Below are 23,842 nucleotides of genomic sequence, written 5' to 3'. Positions count from 1 at the left end.
TTGGGATAAAGGTAAGTCTGGAGCAAGGCAGTACGGAGACTTTCTGGGACAAAGCAGCGGTCACAAGGTTTCTCAGGAGGAGCATGGACCTGAGCAGCAAGAATTTTGTCACCCAAAGAAGTGAGACTAGAGCGAAACGTAGCCAGAATACAATCAAGAGGAATCACAGGAACCGGTACCGACTCCGACTTGGAAGTGGAGGAAAATTGTCATGGCAAGGCGTCAGCCCTTACATTCTTAGTATCGGGTAAGAATGAGACAATGTAAACTTGACAAGAAAAGAGCCCATCGCGCCCTTCTGGGAGAGAGGTTTTTAGCCTCAGACAAGAATGTGAGATTCTCATGGTCAGTAAGAATGAGAACCGGCACAGTGGTACCTTTGAGGAGATGTCTCCATTTTTTCAGGGCTAAAATGATCGCCAACAACTCTCTGTCACCAATCTCATAATTGCACTCTGCAGGTGACAATTTCTTGCAAAAGTAGCCACAAGGATGCATAGCGCTCTCAGAGGTAGGATGTTGTCAGAAGCATCAACCTCAAGGATAAAAGGTAACGTAGGATCAGAGACTCTCAAAGGCCTTAAAGTGGAAGTAAACCCATGGATTTGAACAGTTAAAAAAAAAAAAGGCATGCCGGAAATGCTAACTGCACATTGGCTGTGCTCTCAGCCAAACTATCAAACCATCCAATGGCTGGTGTCATAACGAATCACATGTGCAGCACCAGAGCAGTTGAAGATTAAACAGAGGCAAAGATGGCAGCTTCCTTGGCTGAAAACGATAGGGGAGTATACTTCCACTTTAATGGACTCTGGAGACCAACTCTGTGGGTTACCGTATTTCTGGTCATATCTGTCAGGGGCTTGACCAGAGATGAGAAGTTACAAATAAACATCCGATAATAGTTGGTAAAGCCCACGAACCGCTGCAGAGGACGTAAACCCACTGTAGAACTGCCAAAAGTTTATCAGGGTCCATCGAAAAACCAGCAGTGGAAATTACATAACCCAGGAATTTAACCTGAAAATATGAGGATATCACCGAGATAAACCCCCACACATAACCGCAATAAATCTTAGAGGACAATAAATTCCTAGAAAACTGCCGGGGTGTTACAAAGGCCAAAAGGCATTACGAGGTACTCATAATGGCTTGTTCTGGTATTAAACGCAGTTTTCCACTCATTGCCCTCCTTAATCCTCATAAAATTGTATGCCCCTCTCAAATTGTGAACAACGTTGCTCCCTTGAGGCATTCACATAACTCCATAATCAATGGAATGGGATAGGCATTCTTAATCGTGAAACGATTGAGACCCCTATAATCAATATAAGGTCTCAGTTCACCGCTCTTCTTCTTCACAAAGAAAAAACCAGCACCAGCAAGAGATGAGGATTTGCAGATGAAACCTCAAGAAAGTGCGTCTGCAACATACTCCTCCATGGCCTTATCCTCCAAGACCAACAAAGGGTAAACCCGGGCCACGAGGGGGTATGGGACCAGTTTGAAGGTCAATTGGGCAATCATACAGCCGTTGTGGAGGCAAACTATCAGCTTGACCTTTGTCAAAGACATCCTAAAATCGCAGTACTCCTCCAGCAGGGAGGAGAGTGAAGAGGTGCACAGGACCTTGGCTACCTTTTGGAAGCATGTCTCACTGCATTGTGGTGACCAGGAGAAAACCTCAGCATGGAGCCAATAAAAAGAGGTGTTGTGCCTCTATAATCAAGGATAATCAATAACCAGCGGAAACTTAGGTGAGGAAATAACTTGGAGGGCAGAGAAGGACACGGAGGAGAGTGGGGGGGGAGAAGGACACCGAGGGGGCTGGAGGAGAACAGGGGGGGGCGGAGGAGGTCACAGAGAGGGCCAGAGGAGAACAGGGGGGGCAAAGAAGGACATAGAGGGGGCCAGAGGAGAACGGGGGGCGTAGGACACAGAGGGGGCCGGAGGAGAACGGGGTGGAGAAGAATACAGAGGGGGCCGGAGGAAAACAGGGGGAGGCGGAAAAGGACACAGAGGGGGCGGAGGAGAACAGGGGGCGGAGAGGGACACAGAGGGGGCTGGAGGAGAGCAGGGGGGCGGAGAAGGACACAGAGGGGGCTGGAGGAGAAGAGGGGGCGGAGAAGGACACAGAGGGGGCTGGAGGAGAAGAGGGGGGCTGAGAAGGACACAGAGGGGGCTGGAGGAGAACAGAGGGGGCGGAGAAGGACACGCAGAGGGCCGGAGGAGAACGGGAGGGGTAGAGAAGGACACGGAGGGGGCCAGAGGAGAGAAGGGGGGGCAGAGAAGGACACGGAGGGGGGTGGGGGAGGAGCATACAGAACAGCTGGGAATGATCGCTGCCGCGGGAGGGACAGCTGTGAACACCAATCTCCATGTATAGCTTTTTAATTGACAGCCACGAGAGGGAGAGAAGGAAAAGCGGCTGTCAGGCGTTTCTCAATCAATACAAGGAGATTGGTGTTCAATGCTATCCCTCCCGCCGCACCGATCATTCCCGGGAGATCGTGAAGCGCTTGCGGGTGTGCAGGAGCCGTCGCAGAAATGCGGAAGACTCCTGCACCTCGCAGGAGACTTGGGATGTGTGCGTTTGACAGGCTGTGAAAACGTTTTATCTTGCCCCCTCACCACCGCACGCAGTTGCAGGGTGGTTGCTTCACAGGCTCCATTCTGTTGAAGGGGTCGCGTTTTCGGGCAGTACTGCAACAAGGGGGATAATTTGTGTACACCCCCATCTGCTAGCTTTGCAGCTTAAGGGGGAGCAGTTGGGTGGCGTTAAAAACACAGCTCTACAATGTTTTTTACAAGCCCGCCACAACTGCAAGTGTAAATGAGACCTACCAGTGTCTGTATATCCAATTGCTGACTACAATATGTATATATATGTAGCACTAACCCCCAGGAGCTCAGGAGCTGCTGAATTTTTCTGGGCTTACCAATTACCTCCTCCAGCTCGCACTCGTTGTCCTTGTCTAGGGGTTCCCAGGGTTGATGACCCAGTAACTGTAGAGACCGACACTTGAATTCCTTGTTAGGATTTTTATTTTGCATAAAACAGTTGAACAAACTCAGTCTCTAAGTTGGGAATAGAGGGTATCAGGGTAAAGTTTAGCTCAGGTGCTTGGAACTGCTGACTTCAATAAAAGTCTCTCTCTCTCTGTACACAATCCAGGGAATAGCCGCTCGCAACTGGACTCTTTAACTGTTGGATAAATCCTTAAGTTTTGGGTTTAGCAGCCAACAGGTAATTATAGCTTTCAAAGTCTCTCACACAAACTCAGTTGGAGACAAACGCACCTACTGATTGGTTCCGAGATAGAGATTGGTACCCAATGCATCCAACCAGACCGTGTTCTATAGCCTCCGACAGGTGTACTATCCCACCTATGACCAGGCACAACTTCTATACAGCCCAGCCAAACTGATGCCAAAGTACAATTTCACACAACCCCAAAACTCACTACCGTTTTGGGCAAAAACTAAATTTAAACACATAGCAGGTACTCATTAGGAGCACCGGCGCTACATATACATCACAGTTTGCAAGTGGTTTACCAGGGTTATGGCTGAAGCTGTCAGGCATAGCCCCGGTATCTTTTTTTCAGTTGGCAGCTGGCTTTCTCATGAAAGTGGTCTGAGTGGCTCATTAGCAAACATATTTTTTTTTTTTTTTAAAGCAAAAGATCAACCGTTTTTTTTTTTATCTTTTTATTTTAAAGATAAAGACGAGATTTGGGGTCTTTTTGACCCCAGATCTCTCCATAAAGAGGACCTGTCATCCTTATTTCTATTACAAGGGATGTTCACAATAATAGGAATAAAAGTGACAAAAGAATGAATAAAAATAAAGGGACAGTGTAAAAATAAAATAAATAAGATTTTTTTTTTAAAAGCGCCTCCACCCCCCCTGTGTTCGTGGGCAGAAGCGAACACACACGTAAGTCATGCTCACATATGTAAACGGTGTTCGCACCACACATGTGAGGTATGACCACGAACCCGCAAGAGTACTAATAAAAAAAATAAAGTAAAGCGCCCCCCCCACGTGCTTGCGTGCAGAGGCAAACGCATATGTAGGTGGTACACATGTTTGTACACAGTATTTGTACCACCCATGTGAAGTATTGCCCTGAACATTATAGCAAGAGCAATAACCAGACATTATAGCAAGAGCAAGTAACCTGTAAATATTTTTAAAGGGTTGCCAGTGGACATTTTTAAGTACCGTAGCTTGTCGCCATTCCATGATCATACTAAATTTTAAAGCATGACATGTTAGGTATCTCTTTAATCGTCGTAACATTATCTTTCATATTTAAAAAAAAAATTAGGGTATATATTGTGGCTTTTTTTTAGAAATAAAGTGTATTTTTTCCCCAAAAATTTGAAAAAACGCTGCACAAATGCCACATGACATAAAAAATTGCAATGACCACCATTTAATTCCCCAGGGTCTCTGCTAATATATATATACCGTTTGGGGGCTATAAGTAATTTGTTTGCTAAAAATGCTGTTTTAAACTTGTAAACAAAAAGCACCAGAAAGGGCCTGGTAAGGATTTATAAGTCTCTCAGGCTCCTCTCATACATGCTCAGGGATCTCTGATCCAGTTCGGGTCTTGGTCCTCTCCCCAGGCTAATTTAAACTCACCTGAGACAGACAGCCGGCGCTCTTGGCTACCTGTCCCCCAGGTTACATATGGTGGAGGCTGCGACCAGCAGTAGTAAGTTACTACTTAAAGGGCCAGTACCTAAACATGGAGGAAATCCTCAAACAATTGGTGTCATCCAACGCTGCACAACAACAAACTAACGCTATTATACAGGGGCAATCGCAGAGGCTGTTTGAACACTAGTCCCTGAGGCAAAAGAGGATAGGAAAACCCTGACTAAGGTTGTGGGGACGCTAGCACAGTGGTCACCTGCTAAAATTACTGATGTTGGAGACAAGCCCTCAGTCATCCATGTGGGTCGATTTCTTTCCAAGATGACTGCAGAACGCACCCCTGAGAGGGAAGGTTGGCCTAAAACCAGTAGGCAGGACTAGTCACCCCCTTGCTTTCTGGAGAATCTCAGAAGGCCTACTATGATCTGGAGTTGGCAGAAGCAGGAGACTATGAAGAGGTCAAGCAGGAAATCTTGGCACGACTCGGTGTCACCTTGGAAGTTCGAGCATAGCAGGTCCACAGCTGGTTCTTCCAAGATGAGAGGCCCCCAAGATCGCAGATGTTTGACCTAATCAGCCTGGTGTGGAAAAGGCTACAGCCAAAGTCCCTGTTTGAGCCACAAATAGTGGAGTGTGTGGTCATGGACCAATTCCTGAGGTCACTACCAGTTCCCCTGCAGAAGTGGGTGAGTCAAGGAGACCCCAAGTCAGCAAACAACCTGGTGGAGCTCATGGAGAGATACTTTGCTCCGGAAAGCCTGGTCACCACCCCTACAGCCACATGGACTTTCCACCCAAAGCCATGGTCTGCCCAGGCAACCGTTAAGACTGGTCCAGGGGAAGTGGGTAGTAAGTGTGGAAAGGAGATAGGGGGGAGGATTTTTGGTGCCAGGACTGAAGTTTGGCATCCCAAACAAGGGAAGCCACTGCCTGTCAGCAAACCAAACTGGGGCAACATCAAGGGTTTCCATTGCCACAAACTGGTATATGTGGCAGCAAACTGTCCATTTGACAGATGAGCCCATGCAGTGTGATGTATCTTATAGAAGGCAGTCTATGTTTGCTGCTGTTTCATGCACTGCAGTGCCAAGTGTAGGAAAACACATGTGCCAAATGACTGTGAATGATAAGCCTATTATGGCATTGCTGGACTGTGGAAGATGGTTGAAACGGTAAATTTTAATGCTAAAAAAAGTTGCTCTGATCTGTGTACATGGGGATACCCGGGAGTATCCAATAGCCACTGTTGACTTTAAAACTGACATAGGTACGGTGACCCATCCAGGTGGACTTGTGCCCCACGTACACGAGGCAATCATTGGTAGGGACTTCCCTAAATTTTGGGAACTGTGGGATCACCCTGACCCAGTTGCAGTAACTGACTCAGTGGCAGACCCAAAACTCCTGGCCAACAATGTGGGTTCAGGGGACTCCTCTCAGGGTTCCCTGGGTTTTCCCTTCTCAGTTATGGCGGGGGAACTGGAGGAGCCTGAGGAAGTCCCCACAACCAGTGAAGGTGGACAGCCGTCTGTTGACTCTGAGGCTATGTTAGAGTTTGCTAACCTTAATGTGCACAAGGAAAACGTTGGTACCGAGCAGAGAAAAAATCCTACCCTTGCCAGGGCCTGGGAAAATGTTGTAGTGATTAATGATGTACCTGTCGAACCAGTGGACAGGCCCTGTTTTTCTTATTTCAGCAGCAATGAAGATTTACTGTATCGTGTATGTACAAAGAATTATGAAATTGTTGAACAGTTGGTGGTCCCTAAGCCATACAGACGGGTGGTGTTGAAACTTGCCCATGGGCACTTGCTAGGAGGTCACTTAGCGGTTGAGAAAACCATGGAAAGAGTGTTGCACAGGTTTTACTGGCCCGCGATACAGAAAGATATTGAGAATTATTGCCAATTCTGTCCTGTGTGTCAAATGTCAGCCCCACTTACCCACTTCCGAAGTCCTTTAGTGCCCTTACCCATTATTGAAGTGCCCTTAGGGAGTGAGCCCACCAGGTCCATGGCAATCCTCTCAAAGTCTACCCGGGGTCAGCAGCATATTCTTGTAATCATGGATTACGCTACCCGTTACCCCCCGAGGCAGTTCCCTCACGCACTACAAAGAACAAAGAACATTGTCAGAGTTGTTTGTGATGTTCAGTCGGGTTGGCAGTCCTTTTTGACCAGGGCACCCCATTTATGTCAGGGGTAACTAGGGAGTTGTACAAGTTATTTAAAGTGACACAGTTGCGAACCTCCTCGTACCACCCTCAAACTGATGGCTTGGTGGAACGCTTCAATAAAACATTCAAGAGCATGTTAATAAAGGTTGTTGACAAAGATGGGGAAAAACTGGAACTTCCTGATTCCATACTTGATGTTTGCCATCAGGGAGGTTCCCCGGTCCCCTACGGGGTACTCTCCGTTTGAGTTGCTTTATTGGAGACACCCTCGGGGACTCTTAGACATAGCCAAGGAAACCTGGGGGAGAAGACATCCCACAAAAGTGTCATTGAGCATATCGCTCAAATGCAGGACAGGATTGCAGCAATCATGCCGATTGGTAAAAGAACACTTACTGCAGGCCCAAGCAGCCCAACAGAGAATATACAACAGGGGGGCCAAACTTCATGTTTTCTCACCTGGTGACAGGGTCCTGGTGTTAGTTCCCACTGTTGAGAGCAAGTTCCTGGCTAAGTGGCAGGGTCCCTTTGAAGTAATTGAAAGAGTTTGGGAGATTAATTACAAAGTATATCAACCAGGTAAAAGGAAGCCCAAACAGATTTACCACATAAACCTGTTAACGGCAGCCTATCCTTCCAGGGCTTTAACTGAGAGGTCCCTACCGGTAACGCCTAAGGTTACTGAGTCCCCTCTGATCCCTGAGGTCACGAATCCAGATACCCTGTCGTATTCCCAAAAAACAGGAAGCTACTGCTAGAGAGTTCCTGATAAGGAATAAAGAGACATTTTCAGAGTTACCTGGCATGACAGCAGTTCAGCATGATATTGTTACTTAACCTGGGGTCCGTGTCAAGCTCAACCCGTACCGAATTCCCGAAGCTAGAAGAAGGGACATCAGTGATTACGTTAAAAGGATGTTGGAGCTAGATGTCATTTAGGTTTCCAATAGTCACTGGTCTAGCCCCATCATGTTAGTCCCAAAACCGGATGGCACTTGGAGGTTCTGTAATGACTTCAGGAAGCTTAATGCAGTGACAAAGTTTGACATGTACCCAATGCCCAGGGTAGATGAACTTATAGACCGACTTGGCAAGGCCCACTATCTGACCACTTTGGACTTGACAACATTTTATTGGCAAAAGCCCCTGACTGATAGCGCCAAAGAGAAGGCTGCGTGACCCCAGAGGGTTCGTTTCAGTATAAGAAAATGCCTTTTGGGTTGCAAAACATTTCAGAGGGCCATGGACAGGACCCTAAGACCTCACTGACAGTATGCAGCAGCCTATCTGGATGATATAGTGGTACATGGCACTGACTGTGAGTCTCACTTTCCCCATGTCCAGGCTGTCCTTGATTCCCTCTTCAAAGAAGGTTTTATGGCGAATCCAAAAAAATGTGACATTGGTTTAGAGCAGGGGTGCCCAACCAGTGGCCCGCGGAGCCCTCTAATGTGGCCCGCGACCTTTTGCTCTGGGATGGTGGTTTGACAAGCCCAGATCGCAGCAACAGCCGGGGAAAACTGAATGGAAGACTTATTAAAGGTGTGTTTGTTACTGAAATCAGTGTATATATGGGAATATCTGGGAATATCTATTTTTCAGTGGTTACCAGGCTGCTGTTAAACTAATCCTGCACCTGTGGGTTACCTGCACTGAGCCATAGACTTCTGTTATTACCTGTGGGTTTGGTGCGCTTTCAAAAAGTGCACTATACCATCAGGATATAATAGAAGTCTATGGCAAAGTGCAGCTAACCTGCAGGAAAGCCACTGATGTAGCAATCTGGCTGTATGCTATGCACACAGCCACATCTACTGTGCTCATATAAGCACCCATTTCCATCTTAATGATATAATACTTTATCTTACCTTCCAACACACTCATCCCAATGAACATACATGACCATCCTTCTTACGTTCTCAGTTCCATCCTTCTGACCTCCCCCCGGGGGCCCAGCATGGTCTTTTATTATCTCCAAAAGAATGACAAACAGAAAGTGATTGCCCACAACAGGCAAGCACTTCCTCAGTATAGAAAATTACATCACAGGAAAGGACACATACCGTATTTATCGGCGTATAACACACGCCGCTGTATAACATGCACCCCAAGTTTAGGAGGGAATTTTAAGGGAAAAAACTTTTAGGAGGGAAATTTAAGGAAAAAAAAACTTACATTTAAATGTCCATCAAGCCTTATCAGTGTCATTTGCAGCCTTGTCATGCAGCCTGTCCATCATTGCAGCCTTGTCATGCAGCCTGTCCATCATTTCAGCCTTGTCATGCAGCCTGTCCATCATTGCAGCCTTGTCATGCAGCCTGTCCATCATTGCAGCCTTGTCATGCAGCCTATCCATCATTTCAGCCTTGTCATGCAGCCTGTCCATCATTGCAGCCTTGTCATGCAGCCTGTCCATTATTGCAGCCTTGTCAGGCAGCCTGTCCATCATTGTAGCCTTGTAATGTAGCCTTGTGCATCATTGTCCCCTTGTCAGTGTTCATTTCAGATTTTAAAAATGGCGCCACCGAGATGTCCTGTGTGTCTCAGCGGCTCCCGGTAGTACTCGGCCACCTTCGGCCCTTCTCGCGGTTTTCGGCCGCCTTCGGCCGTTCTCACCGGCTTTCGGCCAGCCTTCGGCCGTTCTCAGCGGCTTTCGGCCACCTTCGGCCATTCTCTGCGTCTTTCGCCCGCCTTCGGCCGTTCTCTTCAGCTTTAGGCCTTTCTCGGCCTTTCTCGCAGTTTTCGGCCACCGAGAAGGGCCGAAGGTGGCCGAAAGCCGCCGAGAATGGCCGAAGGCGGCCGAAAGCCGCCGAGAACAGCCGAAGGCTGGCCGAAAGCTGCCGAGAATGGCCGAAGGCAGCCAAAAGCCGCTAGAAGGCCGAAGGCAGCTGAAAGCCACCCAGGGCTCAAAAATTGCACAAAAACCGCGGAGGATCGGCGTATAACACGCACCCGCGAATTTCCCCTGATTTTAAGGGGAAAAAAGTGCGTGTTATACGCCGATAGATACGGTACATTAAAGGGGAGGCACACACAAGAGGAAGTGCACACACCCCCTTTTAGTCAGCATGGAGCACAGACAATAGTGTTTCAAAGTAAAACAGTATCTAGTAAGCTCATTCTACTGGTTCTTACAGGCTTGATACAATCTGCGGGGACATTGCTATTGGTGTTGTCAATATACGGTACTAGTATATTAACAAGGCAGATACCAATGTCCTCTTATTAAAGCAGATATGTATCCAAAAGGGATAAGGTAGCCACACAGAGATAAAATAATATGTTTATCTCGTTATGTGGACTTCGCTTCTCTAATGCGCATAGTCATTTGAAGGCAAGAAGCCCAGCGCATTGCGCTTGGCACCTACAAACATCCACAGACACAGAGAACACGTTTCAAATCCCATTAAAAGGTTTTCATACTGACCATTTTAACACCACTGGTCTCGATTTGACCCAAGTGAGCTCTGCTAGAGCGCTCCTCGATTAAACCAGACACAGGGAGACAGATGACAATCTATAAAACACACATCCTAGAATAAAATGTTATACAATCAAATTTCTACAACACCACAGGTGCGTGTGGTGCATCAGTGTGAAAGTAGCCTTAGGACCCAATCGGACCCTCCATTCACTTCTATCTCCATTCACCCCTGCTTACCTTCAATCTGATACGCTACAAAAAAAAAACAGAAGGGGAGCCGTCCCCTTCCATCAGATTGAATTGGAGGGCCCATAGAGTAGCATGGGCTGTGTCCATATCCGTTCTGCATATGCAGTGTAGATACAGACCTGTCACCCGCCCATTACACTTATTTTGGCCCTCGACTGGTTACCAAGTTGCTTTGATGGCCCTCGCTCATCAAAAGGTTGGGCACCCCTGGTTTAGAGGAAGCCAGGTATTTGGGCTACACTATTGACCGTGGAGTCATTTAAAATAGAAGCCATCCAGGAGTGGCCATGTCCTGCAAACAAGAAGCCGGTCAGGGCCTTTCTTGGGATTGTGAGGTATTATAGAAGGTTTAACCTGAATTTTGCAACTATAGCTGTCCCACTGACAGACCTTACAAAAGGGAAAGACTCTGTAATGGTGAAATGGTCCCCAGTAGCAGAGGAAACTTTCCAAGTCCTGAAGAAGGCTCTTTGTGCACAGCCAGTATTGTACTCTCCTGATTTCTCCAAAGACTTTTTGGTTCAGATGAATGCGTCTGATGTAGGTATCGGGGCAGTATTGTCACAGGGCCGTAGACGTGCTAAGGTATTATTTGTCAGGCCGCCAGTTTGATTTAATAACTGACCATGCTCCCCTGAAATGGATGGCCCAAAAAAAAGGGACTAATACAGGAGTGGTTTCAGGCTCTGCAGGATTATTCCTTCACTTCAAAACACAGGCCAGGTGTTGAGATGGGGAATGTAGATGTCTTGTCTCGTGTTCACTCCTGTTGGGCCACAGGTCTTCCAACCCTGGGGTTAAAACAAGGGGGGAGGATATGTAGCAGAGCGTCCCAGACATCGAGCTGGGAAAAGTCCTGTTCGGGGTTTATACGTCTCCCGGGCTCCTCTCATACACGTTCAGGGATCTCTGATCCATGATCCAGTTTGGATCTTGGCCCTCTCCCCCAGGCAAATTTAAACTGACCTGAGACAGGCAGCCAGAGCTCTCTGCCTGGGAACCTCAGGTAACGTTTGTATAGGAGAGCAACAGGTTGGTAAAAGTGATTAAAGTGGTTGTAAACCCTTACAAACCACTTTGACCTACAGGTAAGCCTAGATTGAGGCTTACCTGTAGGTCCAAGAAATATCTCCTAAACCTATACGGTTTAGGAGATATTTACCCGAAGAGAGCCACCGCTGTCTACGGCGCATGCACCGCAGACAGCGGCGAGCAGGCGCACTGGGCAGGCCGCAGATCGCGGCATTATGCCGCGAGTGTCGGCTCCCGTGCACATGCGCGGGAGTGACGTCGTCGCTGCTCCGGCACTGTGATTCGCAGTACCCACCAAGAAGATGGACGCTCGGAACTACAGGGGACAACAGTGACTTCGCTGGCTCCTGTGTCAGGTAAGTGACACATAATGGACTACTATGCGATGCATAGTAGTCCATTATGCTTTACCTTTGCAGGGAATCAAAGAGGAAGTAAACCCATCAGGGTTTACTTCCTCTTTAAGCTGTGTATGTGGAAGCTGACAAGCTGTAGGCTTGCTCGGCCTTGTAGCTGGATCTGTAAATATTGTATAGTTAGTGCCGAGACACGGCTAGTTATTTGTTTGGCTATTTTTGTTCCTATTTGTTTTTGGAACACTGTACAGCACCTGTATATAGACTTTTGTATATATTGCAAACACTGCACTGTTTGTCACTACCTCACTGGATTTGGTATCCGTGCCTGAAAGACTTAGGGTTGCCACTTTTTATTCAAGCCAAACCCGAACACTTTAGTGGCGCACAGCAAAAAAAAATTTGGGGGATTCTGTAAAGGATTGCAAAAGACCTAGGACACCTTTGGGTGCTCCAAGGAGAATAGTAATGTGGCTTGCATAGTGCCCCCTCACCCTCACTGTTCTGCGCTGCATTACAGCCTTAATATTGTGTCCAGGTTTCAAGTGGACTGAAACCCGGACACATGATTCAAAACCCGAACTGTCCAGGTGAATCCTGGACAGGTGGCAACCCTAGAAAGACTGCTCATCCCAGGGAGCTTTGTACCTGCTACCTGTCCTACCAGTTTACAGTGGATACAGAACAATTCTTGTTTCCCATAGCAACCATTTTGCTTTCTTTTAATATACTGCCACAAAGCACTGGAAACACAATAGAAGAAGGTGGTTGCTATGGGTAACTGAGATGGTCCTCCAGACGTTAAGACTCTTGTTCTTCAGCGAGGCCTCTGCTGACTTTGCCACACAGAAGGGAATATAGATAAATGCAGAGCATTATGAAAAATATTTACGTGGCAGGTTTACAGTACTTCAGTGTCTTCAGTCATTAGAGATTTGTGGACTGGCAGCGGGGCCCCAGCCGTCGTCCTCCGGGGCCCACGCCTTGCGGACAGGGAACATCTCTCCGTCACTTCTCCGTGTTTATATTCAGTCCTCCATTTTGTAAACGCAGCCCCGGGACTTGGCTCCGGAATCGACCCCCTCCCTCAGACCGAGCTCGCACATGAAAGCCAGAGCCGTTCCAAACCGCCGCGGGATCGTCAGCGTCAGTTTATAAAGCCTGCGTGTGAAAAGATAAACTTTAAACACTCGAAGGGCGAAGTTCAGGCTTTTCTGCCTCACAAAACCACAAGCAGCTTTTACATATTGAGAGATGCAATATGAGGAGCGCTCCAAGACATGATGATGGGGAGGGCAGAGAATTTATTATTATTATTATTATTATTCATAATAATGGGTAATGAGAGACCTAGCATGAGGGGCGTTCCAAAATGCCATGAATGGGGGGGAGGGCAGAGGATTAATTATGCAAAAAAAAATAACATGATAATCAGAGTCACAACATGAGGGGCGCTCCTAGACACCATGATGGGGGGGGGGGGGGGTATCAGAGGATTAATTAAACAATAGCAAGATAATCAGAGTCACAACATGAGGGGCACTTTAAGACGCCATGACTGGAGGAGGGCAGAGCAATAATTATTAACCATATATATTGGGCTAATGAGAGACCCAACATAAGGGATACTCAAAGATGCAATGACAGGGGGAGGGCAGAGAATTGATTTTAAACCATAAATAATGGGCTCATGAGTGATGCAACATGAGGGGTACTCCAAGTTGCCATAAGGAGGAGGGCAGAGGATTAATTATTACCATAAATAATTGGGTAATGAGAGACCTAGCATGAGGGGCGCTCCAAGACACCATGATGGTGGGAAGGCAGATGATTAATTATTCACCAAAAAATAACACAATAATCAGAGTTACACCATGAAAGGAGCTACTAGAGACCATGATGGGGGGGGGGGGGGGGGGTAGAAGATTAAATATTAACCATAAATAATAGGTAATGAGAGATGCAACATGAAGAGTGCTCCAAGATGCCATGATGACGGGAGGGCAGAGGATTAATTATTAACCAAACAATAACAGGATAATCAGAGTCACAACATGAGGGGCACTTCTAGATGCCATGATGGTGGGGGAGGGCAGAGGAATAATTATTAACCATAAATAGTGGACTAATAAGAGACCCAACATAAGGAGTACTCAAAGATGCAATGACAGGGGGAGGGCAGAGGATTGATTTTTAACCATAAATAATGGGTTCATGAGAGACACAACATGAGGGGTGCTTCAAGTTGCTATAACAAGGGAGGGCAGGGGATTAATTATTACCATAAATAATGGGTAATGAGAGTCCCAATATGAGGGGCACTCCAAGATACTATAGGGGTGAGGGAAGAGGATTAACTATTACCATAAATAATGGGTGAGAAGAGATTCAACATGAGGGGTGCTCAAAGATGCCATAAGGGGGAAGGCAGGGGATCCCTTATTTACTATCAATAGCAAACTAATGAAAGATGCAACATGAGGGCCACTCCGAGAAGTCATGACAGAGAAGGAAGGGGATTTATTAACTATAAATAACAGAATAATCAAAGACCCAACATGAGGGGTGCTCCAAGATGCTATGATGAGGGGGGCAGAGGATTAATTATTACCATTATTAATGGGTAATGAGCGGCCCAACATTGGGGACACTCCAAGAAGCCATGACAAGTGGAGGGCAGAGGAGTAATTATTACAATAATGGGTAACAAGATATGCCAACGTGAAGGGTGCTCAAAGACGCCATAAGGGGGGAGTGCAGAAAATTATTTACTATGAGTAATGAACTAATGAGAGATGCAACATGATGGGCGCTCCAAGAAGCCATGCCAGGGAAAGAACGGGATTAACCATAACAATAATCAGGGAATCAACATGAGGGGTGCTCCAAGCTGACATGACAGAGTGAGGGCAGAGCGTTCCTTATTTACCATAAATAACAGGCTAACGAGAGATGAAACAGGAGGGGCACTCCAAGATGCCATGTTAGGGAAAGGGCATAGGAATAATTATTGACTAATCACTAATGAGAGACCCAACATAAGAGGCCATGACAGGGGGAGGGCAGAGGATTCATTTTAAACCATAAATAATGGGCTAATGAGAGACGCAACATGAGGGGTGCTCCAAGACCCCATGACAAGGGGAGGGCAGAGAATTATTAACCAGGCCCTCTGTTGTGCATCTTAAAGAGAAGCTGTCAGGGGTCACTTAACACTTGCTCAACCTGTTGAGGTGCATTACCGCACATACGTCACATGTTACTACGTTAAAGTGAAACTCCAGTAAAACATTTTTGTACCATTGTTTCTTGGTCCAATATAGAATTCTGGTGCTCTGATATAAGGTCTTGTTCACAATGGTGACAAGTTTACTGCCCCTCTGACGTTACGGTGCACTAATGTATGTTGCGGTGCGCTGTCGAAAATAACGCATGCACCAATTTTTGTCAGTGCCCCACAATGCACATCTGTCACTGCATTGCAGTATCTTGCAGTAAAGCGTGTGGTAATAAACTCTTTACCGCAATAAATGTGGACTTTAATGCTCACACATCACATCTTCGCATCCATGGACGGCCAAGGTTTCTGTGGGAAGAGCGCACTCACTGATCAGCTCCCCATCTCTTGTAATGATCAGGAGATGGTGGGACTGGCTCCCAATCATGTGACCACTTACAGCCAATCAAAATGGTCACATAATCAGCCAGTGCTTCCTGTCCCCCCCCCCCCCCAGCAAAAAAAACAGGGAGGGGTACAAATTGTTTGAAAATTTACTTCCCTAATGACTCCAATGCAAGATATGTCAGAAATTTTGCTAAAATTTTAAGCAAAGCAAAAAACGGTCAATTTTGTTCCTTCCTATTATTGCTTACTTTTTTGCTTTGCTTTATAATTTGAATTATAATCAGTGATCACATGATCAGGGCAGTCCTTCTTACCCCCAGGTGTAAATAGTGGGAATAGGTTAAGCTGGTAAAAACTGATTGAAAATTGACTTCCCTAATTACTCCAATTCAAGAAATGTCAGAAATTTTGCCAAAATTTTTGGCAAAGCTAAAAAACTGTCAATTTTGTTCCTCTTTATTGATTATAATAAAAATTTGACAGCAAAGAAAATAAAGTAATCAATAAAGAGAGGAAAAAAATTGACAGGTTTTTATTTTGCTTTGCCAAAAATTTTGGCAAAATTTCTGATATTTCTTGAATTGGAGTCATGAGGGAAGTCAATTTTCAATCAGTTTTTACCTGCTTAACCCCTTCCAGCTATTTCCACCCGGGGGTAGGAAGGACTGCCCCAAATCATGTGACCACTGCGATTATCATAAAAACTTTAAAGCAAAGAAAATGAAGTAATCACAGTGGTCACATGATCTGGGGCATGATCTGGATCAGTCTTCCCTACCCCCCCCCCCCCCGCCCAGGTATACCAGAAAGGGGTTAAGCTGATGAAAATGTATTGAAAATTGACCTCCCTAATGCCTCCAATGCATGAAATGTTAGAAATTTTGCCCAAATTTTTGGCAAAGCAAAAACTGTAAATTTTGTTCCCCTCTTTGATTATTTCCCTTGCTTTAAAACTTGAATAATTTTTCTTTCCTGCTTGTTGTGATGAAGTTCCCGTGATAAGCTGGAAGCTTATATTTATTGTTTGGCGAGATTCGCCAGGATAGGAAAACGTAAAAGTTGTTGGATTTACTATCCATTATGTTCTGTGACGCCCTCCAGGCGAATAATGGCTGCGTTCTTATCATTGTTATCATCTACTCCGTCACCTGCCAGTTTTTCAAGTTTTCCTGCCAGAGATTTATGCCGGACATCTGGATTCAATGAAGGAATTTTCTGAAGGAAAATGGATCTTTAACAACGTGTTTGAGTTCTTTTATGAATCCGTGTCACTTTCTTTTTACGATGTGCCAAAACATTCGGACTGTAGTATATTGCAAGACAGAACTAGAATGCTGTGATAATAATGTTGCCATGAGAGGCAAAGTTGTCAGCATGAGGAACTACAAGTATCACCATGTCCTGCTAGACTCACTTGATTAACCGCTCGCCGACTGTATAACTTATATTACATATATCAATAAGAAAGGTTCCCCGTGGGGTTTTGAATTGCAGCAACAAGATACAAAAAATTTGAAAATATATAATTTTATATAGGAAAAATCGTTTCATCAAAGAGACATTTGTTTATGTTAAAACATGAGCTCTGTAGGTAAGGCTAAAACATGTACATAAAAAATGCAGCCACTGAATACAAAAAGGAAGAATATAGCATGATATGTAAATCATACTGAGGAATCCCAACGCGTTTCGACCTTTAGTAGAGGTCTTCTTCTGGGGGAGCGAGCAAAAAACCCTAGAGAAAAAAATACATATATAGTAGTAGAATCATTTAGAAATCAAAATGTCAACAGGCAAAATATATAGCTCTTGACACGTATGTTATAATAGTTTGAATATATTTACCAATCACGGCTGAGAGAAACCTCCTGATTGTTGTGCCCATGAGCTGCCGGAGAACCTTTCCTATTGATTCCTATTGTTCCTATTCCTAGGGGCGTGCAGCGTCCTCTCTCTCACCACTAGTATCGTTTTCCATTATTATTTTTTATTTTATATATATATATATATATATATATATATATATATATATATATATATAGAGCACTGTACCGTTGATAAAAATATATATATATATCTATGAAAAACTATGAATCCGGCCTCTATATTTTCTACCCCCACTGCGCTAAATGAAAATAAGAGGTAAAAGTGAAGCTGCTACTTAAATATAAAAAATGTGTAAACTGTAATTAAACCTATAGATGAAATATCAATAAGTGAAACTAGTAGCGCTAATGTGATAAATCACAGAAATAAATATAATATTAAAGCAAAGACACCCAGTGTACGTCGGCAGAATGGCACGGGCAGGCATATTGGCGTACAGGTATGTCCAATCTTTAATGCCGCCCTGCTGTGCTGGTCGGGACACCCGTGAGTCCGGTCGCGGGTCCCGCGGACTCGATCGCCGCGGGCATACCCGCGATCGTCTCACGGGGCGGCTGAATGGAGAAATGCCATTGTAAACAGCATTTCCCCATTCTGCCTAGCAACTAGTGAAGCTGATCTCTGCTCCATGTGATTGGAGCAGAGATCAGTGTTCACTAAATGAAAGCCCAACCCCCCACAGTTAGTAACACTCCCCTAGGAACACTTAACCCCTACACTGCCACCCACTGGTTATCCCTTTCAATGCCAGTGTCATATACACAGGAATCACTGCATTTATATAAAAGTGATTGCTGTATAAATGACAATGGTCCAAAAAATGTGTCAAAAATGTCCGATGTGTCCACCATAATGTCGCAGTCACAATAAAAATCACTGATCGCCACCATTACTAGTAAAAAAAATAATTATTAATAAAAATGCCATAAAACTATCCCCTATTTTGTAAACGCTATAACTTTTGCGCAAACCAATCAATAATCGCTTATTGCGATTTTTTTACCAAAAATATGTAGAAGAATACGTATCGGCCTAAACTGAGGGGAACATTTTTTTTTAATATATTTTTGGGGGATATTTATTATAACAAAAAGTAAAAAATAATGTGTTTTGTTCAAAATTGTCGCTCTATTTTTGTTTATAGCGCAAAAAACAAAGACCGCAGGGGTGATCAAATACCACCAAAAGAAAGCTTAGGCGCATGCCCATTAGGGACATTCTGCGCGCGTGCGCACAGCCATACGTGAATTTCGAGGAGATCCATCCGCGCACATCTATAGCTACACAGTCGCCGCTATAAAGTCCCAATCGCACACACCCATTGTTAAAAAACGACTTCCATATACCCCAATGCTGACAGAGCATATGCGCAAAAATGTGCTCCACAGCGGCATCCACAGTTTTGAACTGCCAACCAAATGCTCGCAAATGTGCGCCAAAACTTAACCTGTACACGCGCATGTGCTCTAAACTACATAAACGCACACACACGCACACTCCGTATCCCCATGGCCACATTACTTACAGCGAGAATGCTGGTGGTCACATATAATATATAAATAAATATATATATATATATATATATATATATATAATGGTGGCAAGTTAGCTCTACTCCATAAGAACAAATATCTAGTACGTGACCTGCACTTCCGGATCTGGGGCGTGTGCGTCACAGCTGGCCTGCTCCCGCTGTGATTATACACAGTGGGAGCTGATCGCGGGTACGGCGGACTCGATATCTGCCGGCACTCACCGTTGCTTCTATACAGAGGCAGAACGGCGATCTGCCTATGTAAACAAGGCAGATCACCATTCTGTCTGTACAGAAGACATGGCTCCTGTGCCTCTGAAAAGCAAAAATCCATGCCTTCCCCTAGTACAAGCACTGCCCCCACAGTAAAGCACCAGCTAGGCACACAGTTAACCCTTTGATCGCCCCTGATACTAACCCCTTCCCAGCCATGTGTCATTAGTACAGTGACAGTGCATATTTTTTTAGCACTGATCACTGTATTCCCAAAAAGTGTCAGGTGTCCTGACTATCCGCCGCAATATTGCAGTCCTGCTATAAGTCGCCAATTGCCGCCATTACTAGTAAAAAAAAATATATATATATATATATTCCATAGTTTGTAGATGCTATAACTTTTTTTGTATGCTAGGTCTTAATTGATGAAGAAATTTTATAATTTTTTTAATGTTTGGTTTTTTTATGTTTTATAGCAGAAAGTAAATTTTTTTTTTTACTTATTGTTTTTATTATTGTATTTTATTGTTTTTTTTTTTCATAAGTGTCAGTTTTTTTGTTTATAGCGCAAAAAATAAAAACCGCAGAGGTGATCAAATACCAACGAAAGAAAGCTCCTATTTGTGGGAAAAAAAAGAATAAACGTTTTATTTGGGTACAGCATCGCACGACAGCACAATTGTCAGTTAAAGTGACCCAGTGCTGTATCGCAAAAAATGACCTGGTCATAATGGGGGGGGGGGGGGGTAAAACTTTTGGAGGTCAAGAGGGTAAATCAGAACACTAAAAAGTACAAAATCAAAAAAGTGTGGCGCAACTAATTACAATACTAAAATTCTATACATACTGTATGCACTCGTAGATGAACAATATACTGTATATCATCTACAAAAATCATATATATTTGTGTCACCAATTGCAATCACGGTCAATCGTGCCCAGAAATAAATAGCTCCTTCATTGTGAGTAATAAACAGTTCCGATGCTTCGGTATATCATCCACATCATATTAGTAATAATACAAACGAAGAATGTTGTTGTCAGTGATGGTGAACCTTGGCACCCCAGATGTTTTGGAACTACATTTCCCATGGTTCTCAACTACACGGCATGAGTTCATAAGCATCATGGGAAGTGTAGTTCCAAAAAATCTGGGGTGCCAAGGTTCACCATCACTGCTCTATATCGTGTCTTCTTTTTCTCCTTTACATGCAATAGTGCCCAAGTGAATCCCAAAACCTTTTACACTCTGCGCTCACCTCCACTGATGGACCTTATTGTGCAGAAATAGGTGATCAAGCATGTTCCTCTTTAAGCAGGGGCCTCATACACCTCTTTCAGATATTTGGGGTTCCTCCAATTCATTCACCTCTTCGGCAATTACCCTCTCTGTCTCACTAATTCCACTATTTCCTCCTGTAGCTCCTCCGCTCAAAAGAAAATAGCTAACATATTGTTTTACCCAAATAACATAAAGCCCTTTATTAAAACCACAAAGCATTCCACTTGCACTTTAAATGTACTGAGAAGAGTAGTGCGCCAATTTAAAAATCATCCATAGATTGTACAGGCCCCCCTTAAGGCTAGAGACACAGCATCACCTTATCCAGCTCTCCGAAAGTGACTTCTGGGTGGGGGGCGATGACGTAACTTGGCTCCGCCTGATGCGTTTCATCACGGGCACGTGACTTTGTCAAAGGGTAAGAACCGAACACAACCTGGCTTTACTCTTTAAAAAGGAACTTCAGTCCCCCAATATTTTAGCCCTATCCTTACTTGCCTGCACCTTTGCTTATCTCACATGTGTACAGATAGGCTGATGGCCTCTGTCTGGTTTCCTGTGCATGCACGCACACAATGCTGGTGTCTAGGACTTTGATACCTGTGGCATTCGCTCGCATGCACAGACATCCCCCACATAGGTGCATTTGTGCTGCAGGTTTCTGCTGGGTCCTAAAGACCTGTGGTACATCTTTGCATTTGCAAAACCTTGTGGCGTGCTGCCTAAATAGGTCAGAAATCTTTTTTTATTTTTTATTAACATTTTATCTAATGGAAGAGGCAGGGCGGGGGAGTAGTTTTTAGGGTGAAGGGCAGCTTTAAATCACCAGGCAGACCTAAAAGGCTCAAAAAATGAATCTCTGTATCCATTATAATGTAATTAAATGTATTTTTTTATATATAAGCAGTGTAAGTAACTGAAGTTGACTTGATATTAGCCTCTTGCAGTCCATGTACAGCAGAGCTGAGAATGGAAGGGAGAGAAGCAGCGCCAGGAGCCAGTTGTTCTGCGGTGCTCATTAGCTAACAAGTGGCATGGTGATAGGAGGGGAGAGCAGAGAGACCTGCTCATCAGTTGCTTTGCTTGCTTCATCAGTTTGTTGCCAGTTTCGCTTTTCTCTCACATTTGTGGTTGAGAGGCGGAAAAATAGACGGATCCCCCCCCTCCCTTAAGCCGCAACACATGTGTACACTTGCCACAGCAAATGTTAAACCCCATGTATAGTATGGTGGGCAGTACTGACGCCAATTGTGACCCATTCAAGTAAATTGGGATGCAGCCTTGCTGCACCTGTGTGCAATGCACACGGTTGTGTCGCAGAACACAGGCGATGAGGAGGCTGCATATGACCTCCCAGCCACCCTCTGAAAAGTGATCCACTGCAGATCATTTTTCAAAGGGGTGGTAAGGGTTGCTGCAAATGTAAACAAGCCCCTACTGTTCGATCACAGGCTAGGGGAAGGAACAGAGACGAATCAGGTCTCCTGCCCTGCCAGACAGGACTGTGCTGTGTGGCAGAGCTGTGTAAATCTCAGAACTAAATGGACAAAAATATAAAGCCTTTTGGCAGGTAAAAGGGTTCCTATATATGAATTTAATCCAAGTACAGCAACATCTAAAAGGTCAGAAAGATATAGTAGAATGACATGGGCTTGGTAACAAGGTCTATGATGATGTCAGGCAATGAACTGCAAATGATATAGAACTTACACAGAAGAAATTCCTGGATCAGTTCCACGAGATTCTCCCGGTGTTCCAAATGTAGTTCTCTATTGGTCGAAACATAGCAGAAACTGTCCATGCAGATAGAGAGAGAATATAAGTGTGGTATTATATTGTCCCAAGTGGGAGTAAGTAAGTAGCAAACTAAAATGTATGTACAAATGTTCTAAGTACTAAATACACATTGTGCTTTCTGATAAACAAGGCCGGGGAGACTCCGCTGCATTACTGTGCCAGGACGGGGAACACGGAAGTGCTATTGGAGATGATTACCCATATAGGAGGCAGCTGCATACAGCAGACCATGAACAAGCAGGCCAAGGTGAGAACCTAACATAAGGCATACAGGAAGATCCCTCATATTATAGGATGGTCCCTATTGGGGAGGGGGGTCCCAGACTGAAATTGTTATGTGCTTGGCTGTCATGCTAATGTGCTGGTTTTTATACCCTCTGAGCAAATAAGCTGCAAAAATAATTCATGAGCGGCTTCTGTTGACTTTGTACAGCACTAAATTATGTGAACGTGATATAATTCAATCATAATAATAATTATAATGATGATAATTTTAAAGCTGAACTCCAGGCATGTGCTGGCAAGAAGCATGCTGGTTGGAGGGGAGAATAGAGTGACAGAGAGATGAGTTTATCACTGTACTGCTTTACCTTTCACTTTTCAGTCACAGGCTGTTGTAGGTTGTCCCTGTGCGTCGTAGGTTGTCCCCATGCATTTTAGATTGTCCCTGTGCGTGGTAGGTTGTCCCCATGTGTTGTAGGTTGTCCCCATGTGTTGTAGGATGTGTTGTAGGTTGTCCCCATGTGTTGTAGGATGTGTTGTAGGTTGTCCCCATGTGTTGTAGGATGTGTTGTAGGTTGTCCCCATGTGTTGTAGGATGTGTTGTAGGTTGTCCCCATGTGTTGTAGGATGTGTTGTAGGTTGTCCCTATGCTTTGTAGATTGTCCCTGTGTGTTGTAGGTTGCCCCCTTGTGTTGTAGATTGTCCTTATGTGTTGTAGATTATCCCCATATATTGTAGATTGTCCCTTGATGTGATGCTTGTTCTATTCCAGAACGGCTGGTCTCCATTACTGGTGGCAGCAGAGAGCGGTCACACTGGAGTGGTGAAGATCCTGATCCAGAATCATGCCAGGGTGGATTTGTTTGATGAGGTAAGATGTCATTGACAGGTTGGACTGGAGTATAACATGACGGTGAGAAATCTGTCTTTTGGTTTGAAGAGTATATCTGGGCAAGACCAGGAGAAAGGGATGGGCAGAGGAAGTGGGCGCCATGTGTGCTTCAGTTTCCATAGTATACTGCTGAAGTAGCTCAAAGCTAATGGATGAGGGAACCCTTTGGCCATTCAGCCTTGGGTGCTAAAGAACCTTATTCCTGTTTGCAGTCTTTGACCATCTCCTGAAGTATGTCCCCAGTCTCCAACCATCTATCTCGTAACATGTCTTCAACCTCTGACCATCTCCTGTTGTATGTCTGAAGTCTCCGACCATCTCCTGTAGTATGTCTGAAGTCTCCGACCATCTCCTGTAGTATGTCTGAAGTCTCCGACCATCTCCTGTTGTATGTCTGAAGTCTCCGACCATCTCCTGTAGTATGTCTGAAGTCTCCGACCATCTCCTGTAGTATGTCTGAAGTCTCCGACCATCTCCTGTA

At 44.9% G+C, this 23,842-nt stretch overlaps 1 protein-coding gene across 1 annotated transcript in view; it reads left to right on the top strand.

Moving 5' to 3' along the window:
* LOC143998115 (uncharacterized) overlaps positions 1–23,842 on the top strand; it is a 195,754-nt gene that overhangs the window by 78,072 nt on the left and 93,840 nt on the right. Inside the window, exons 15-16 of the mRNA XM_077493859.1 lie at positions 22,378–22,494; positions 23,242–23,340. Of these exons, the coding sequence (XP_077349985.1) occupies positions 22,378–22,494; positions 23,242–23,340 (216 nt within the window). The remainder of the gene's footprint in view (positions 1–22,377; positions 22,495–23,241; positions 23,341–23,842) is intronic.

Source organism: Lithobates pipiens, unplaced genomic scaffold (genome assembly GCF_037356315.1).
Source record: "Lithobates pipiens isolate NorthernLeopardFrog02 unplaced genomic scaffold, aLitPip1_a1.2 Scaffold_19, whole genome shotgun sequence".
NCBI classification, from domain to species: Eukaryota; Metazoa; Chordata; class Amphibia; order Anura; family Ranidae; genus Lithobates; species Lithobates pipiens.
The sequence above is the reverse complement of the archived record's forward strand: the minus strand, read 5'-3'. Positions and strand labels throughout refer to the sequence as shown.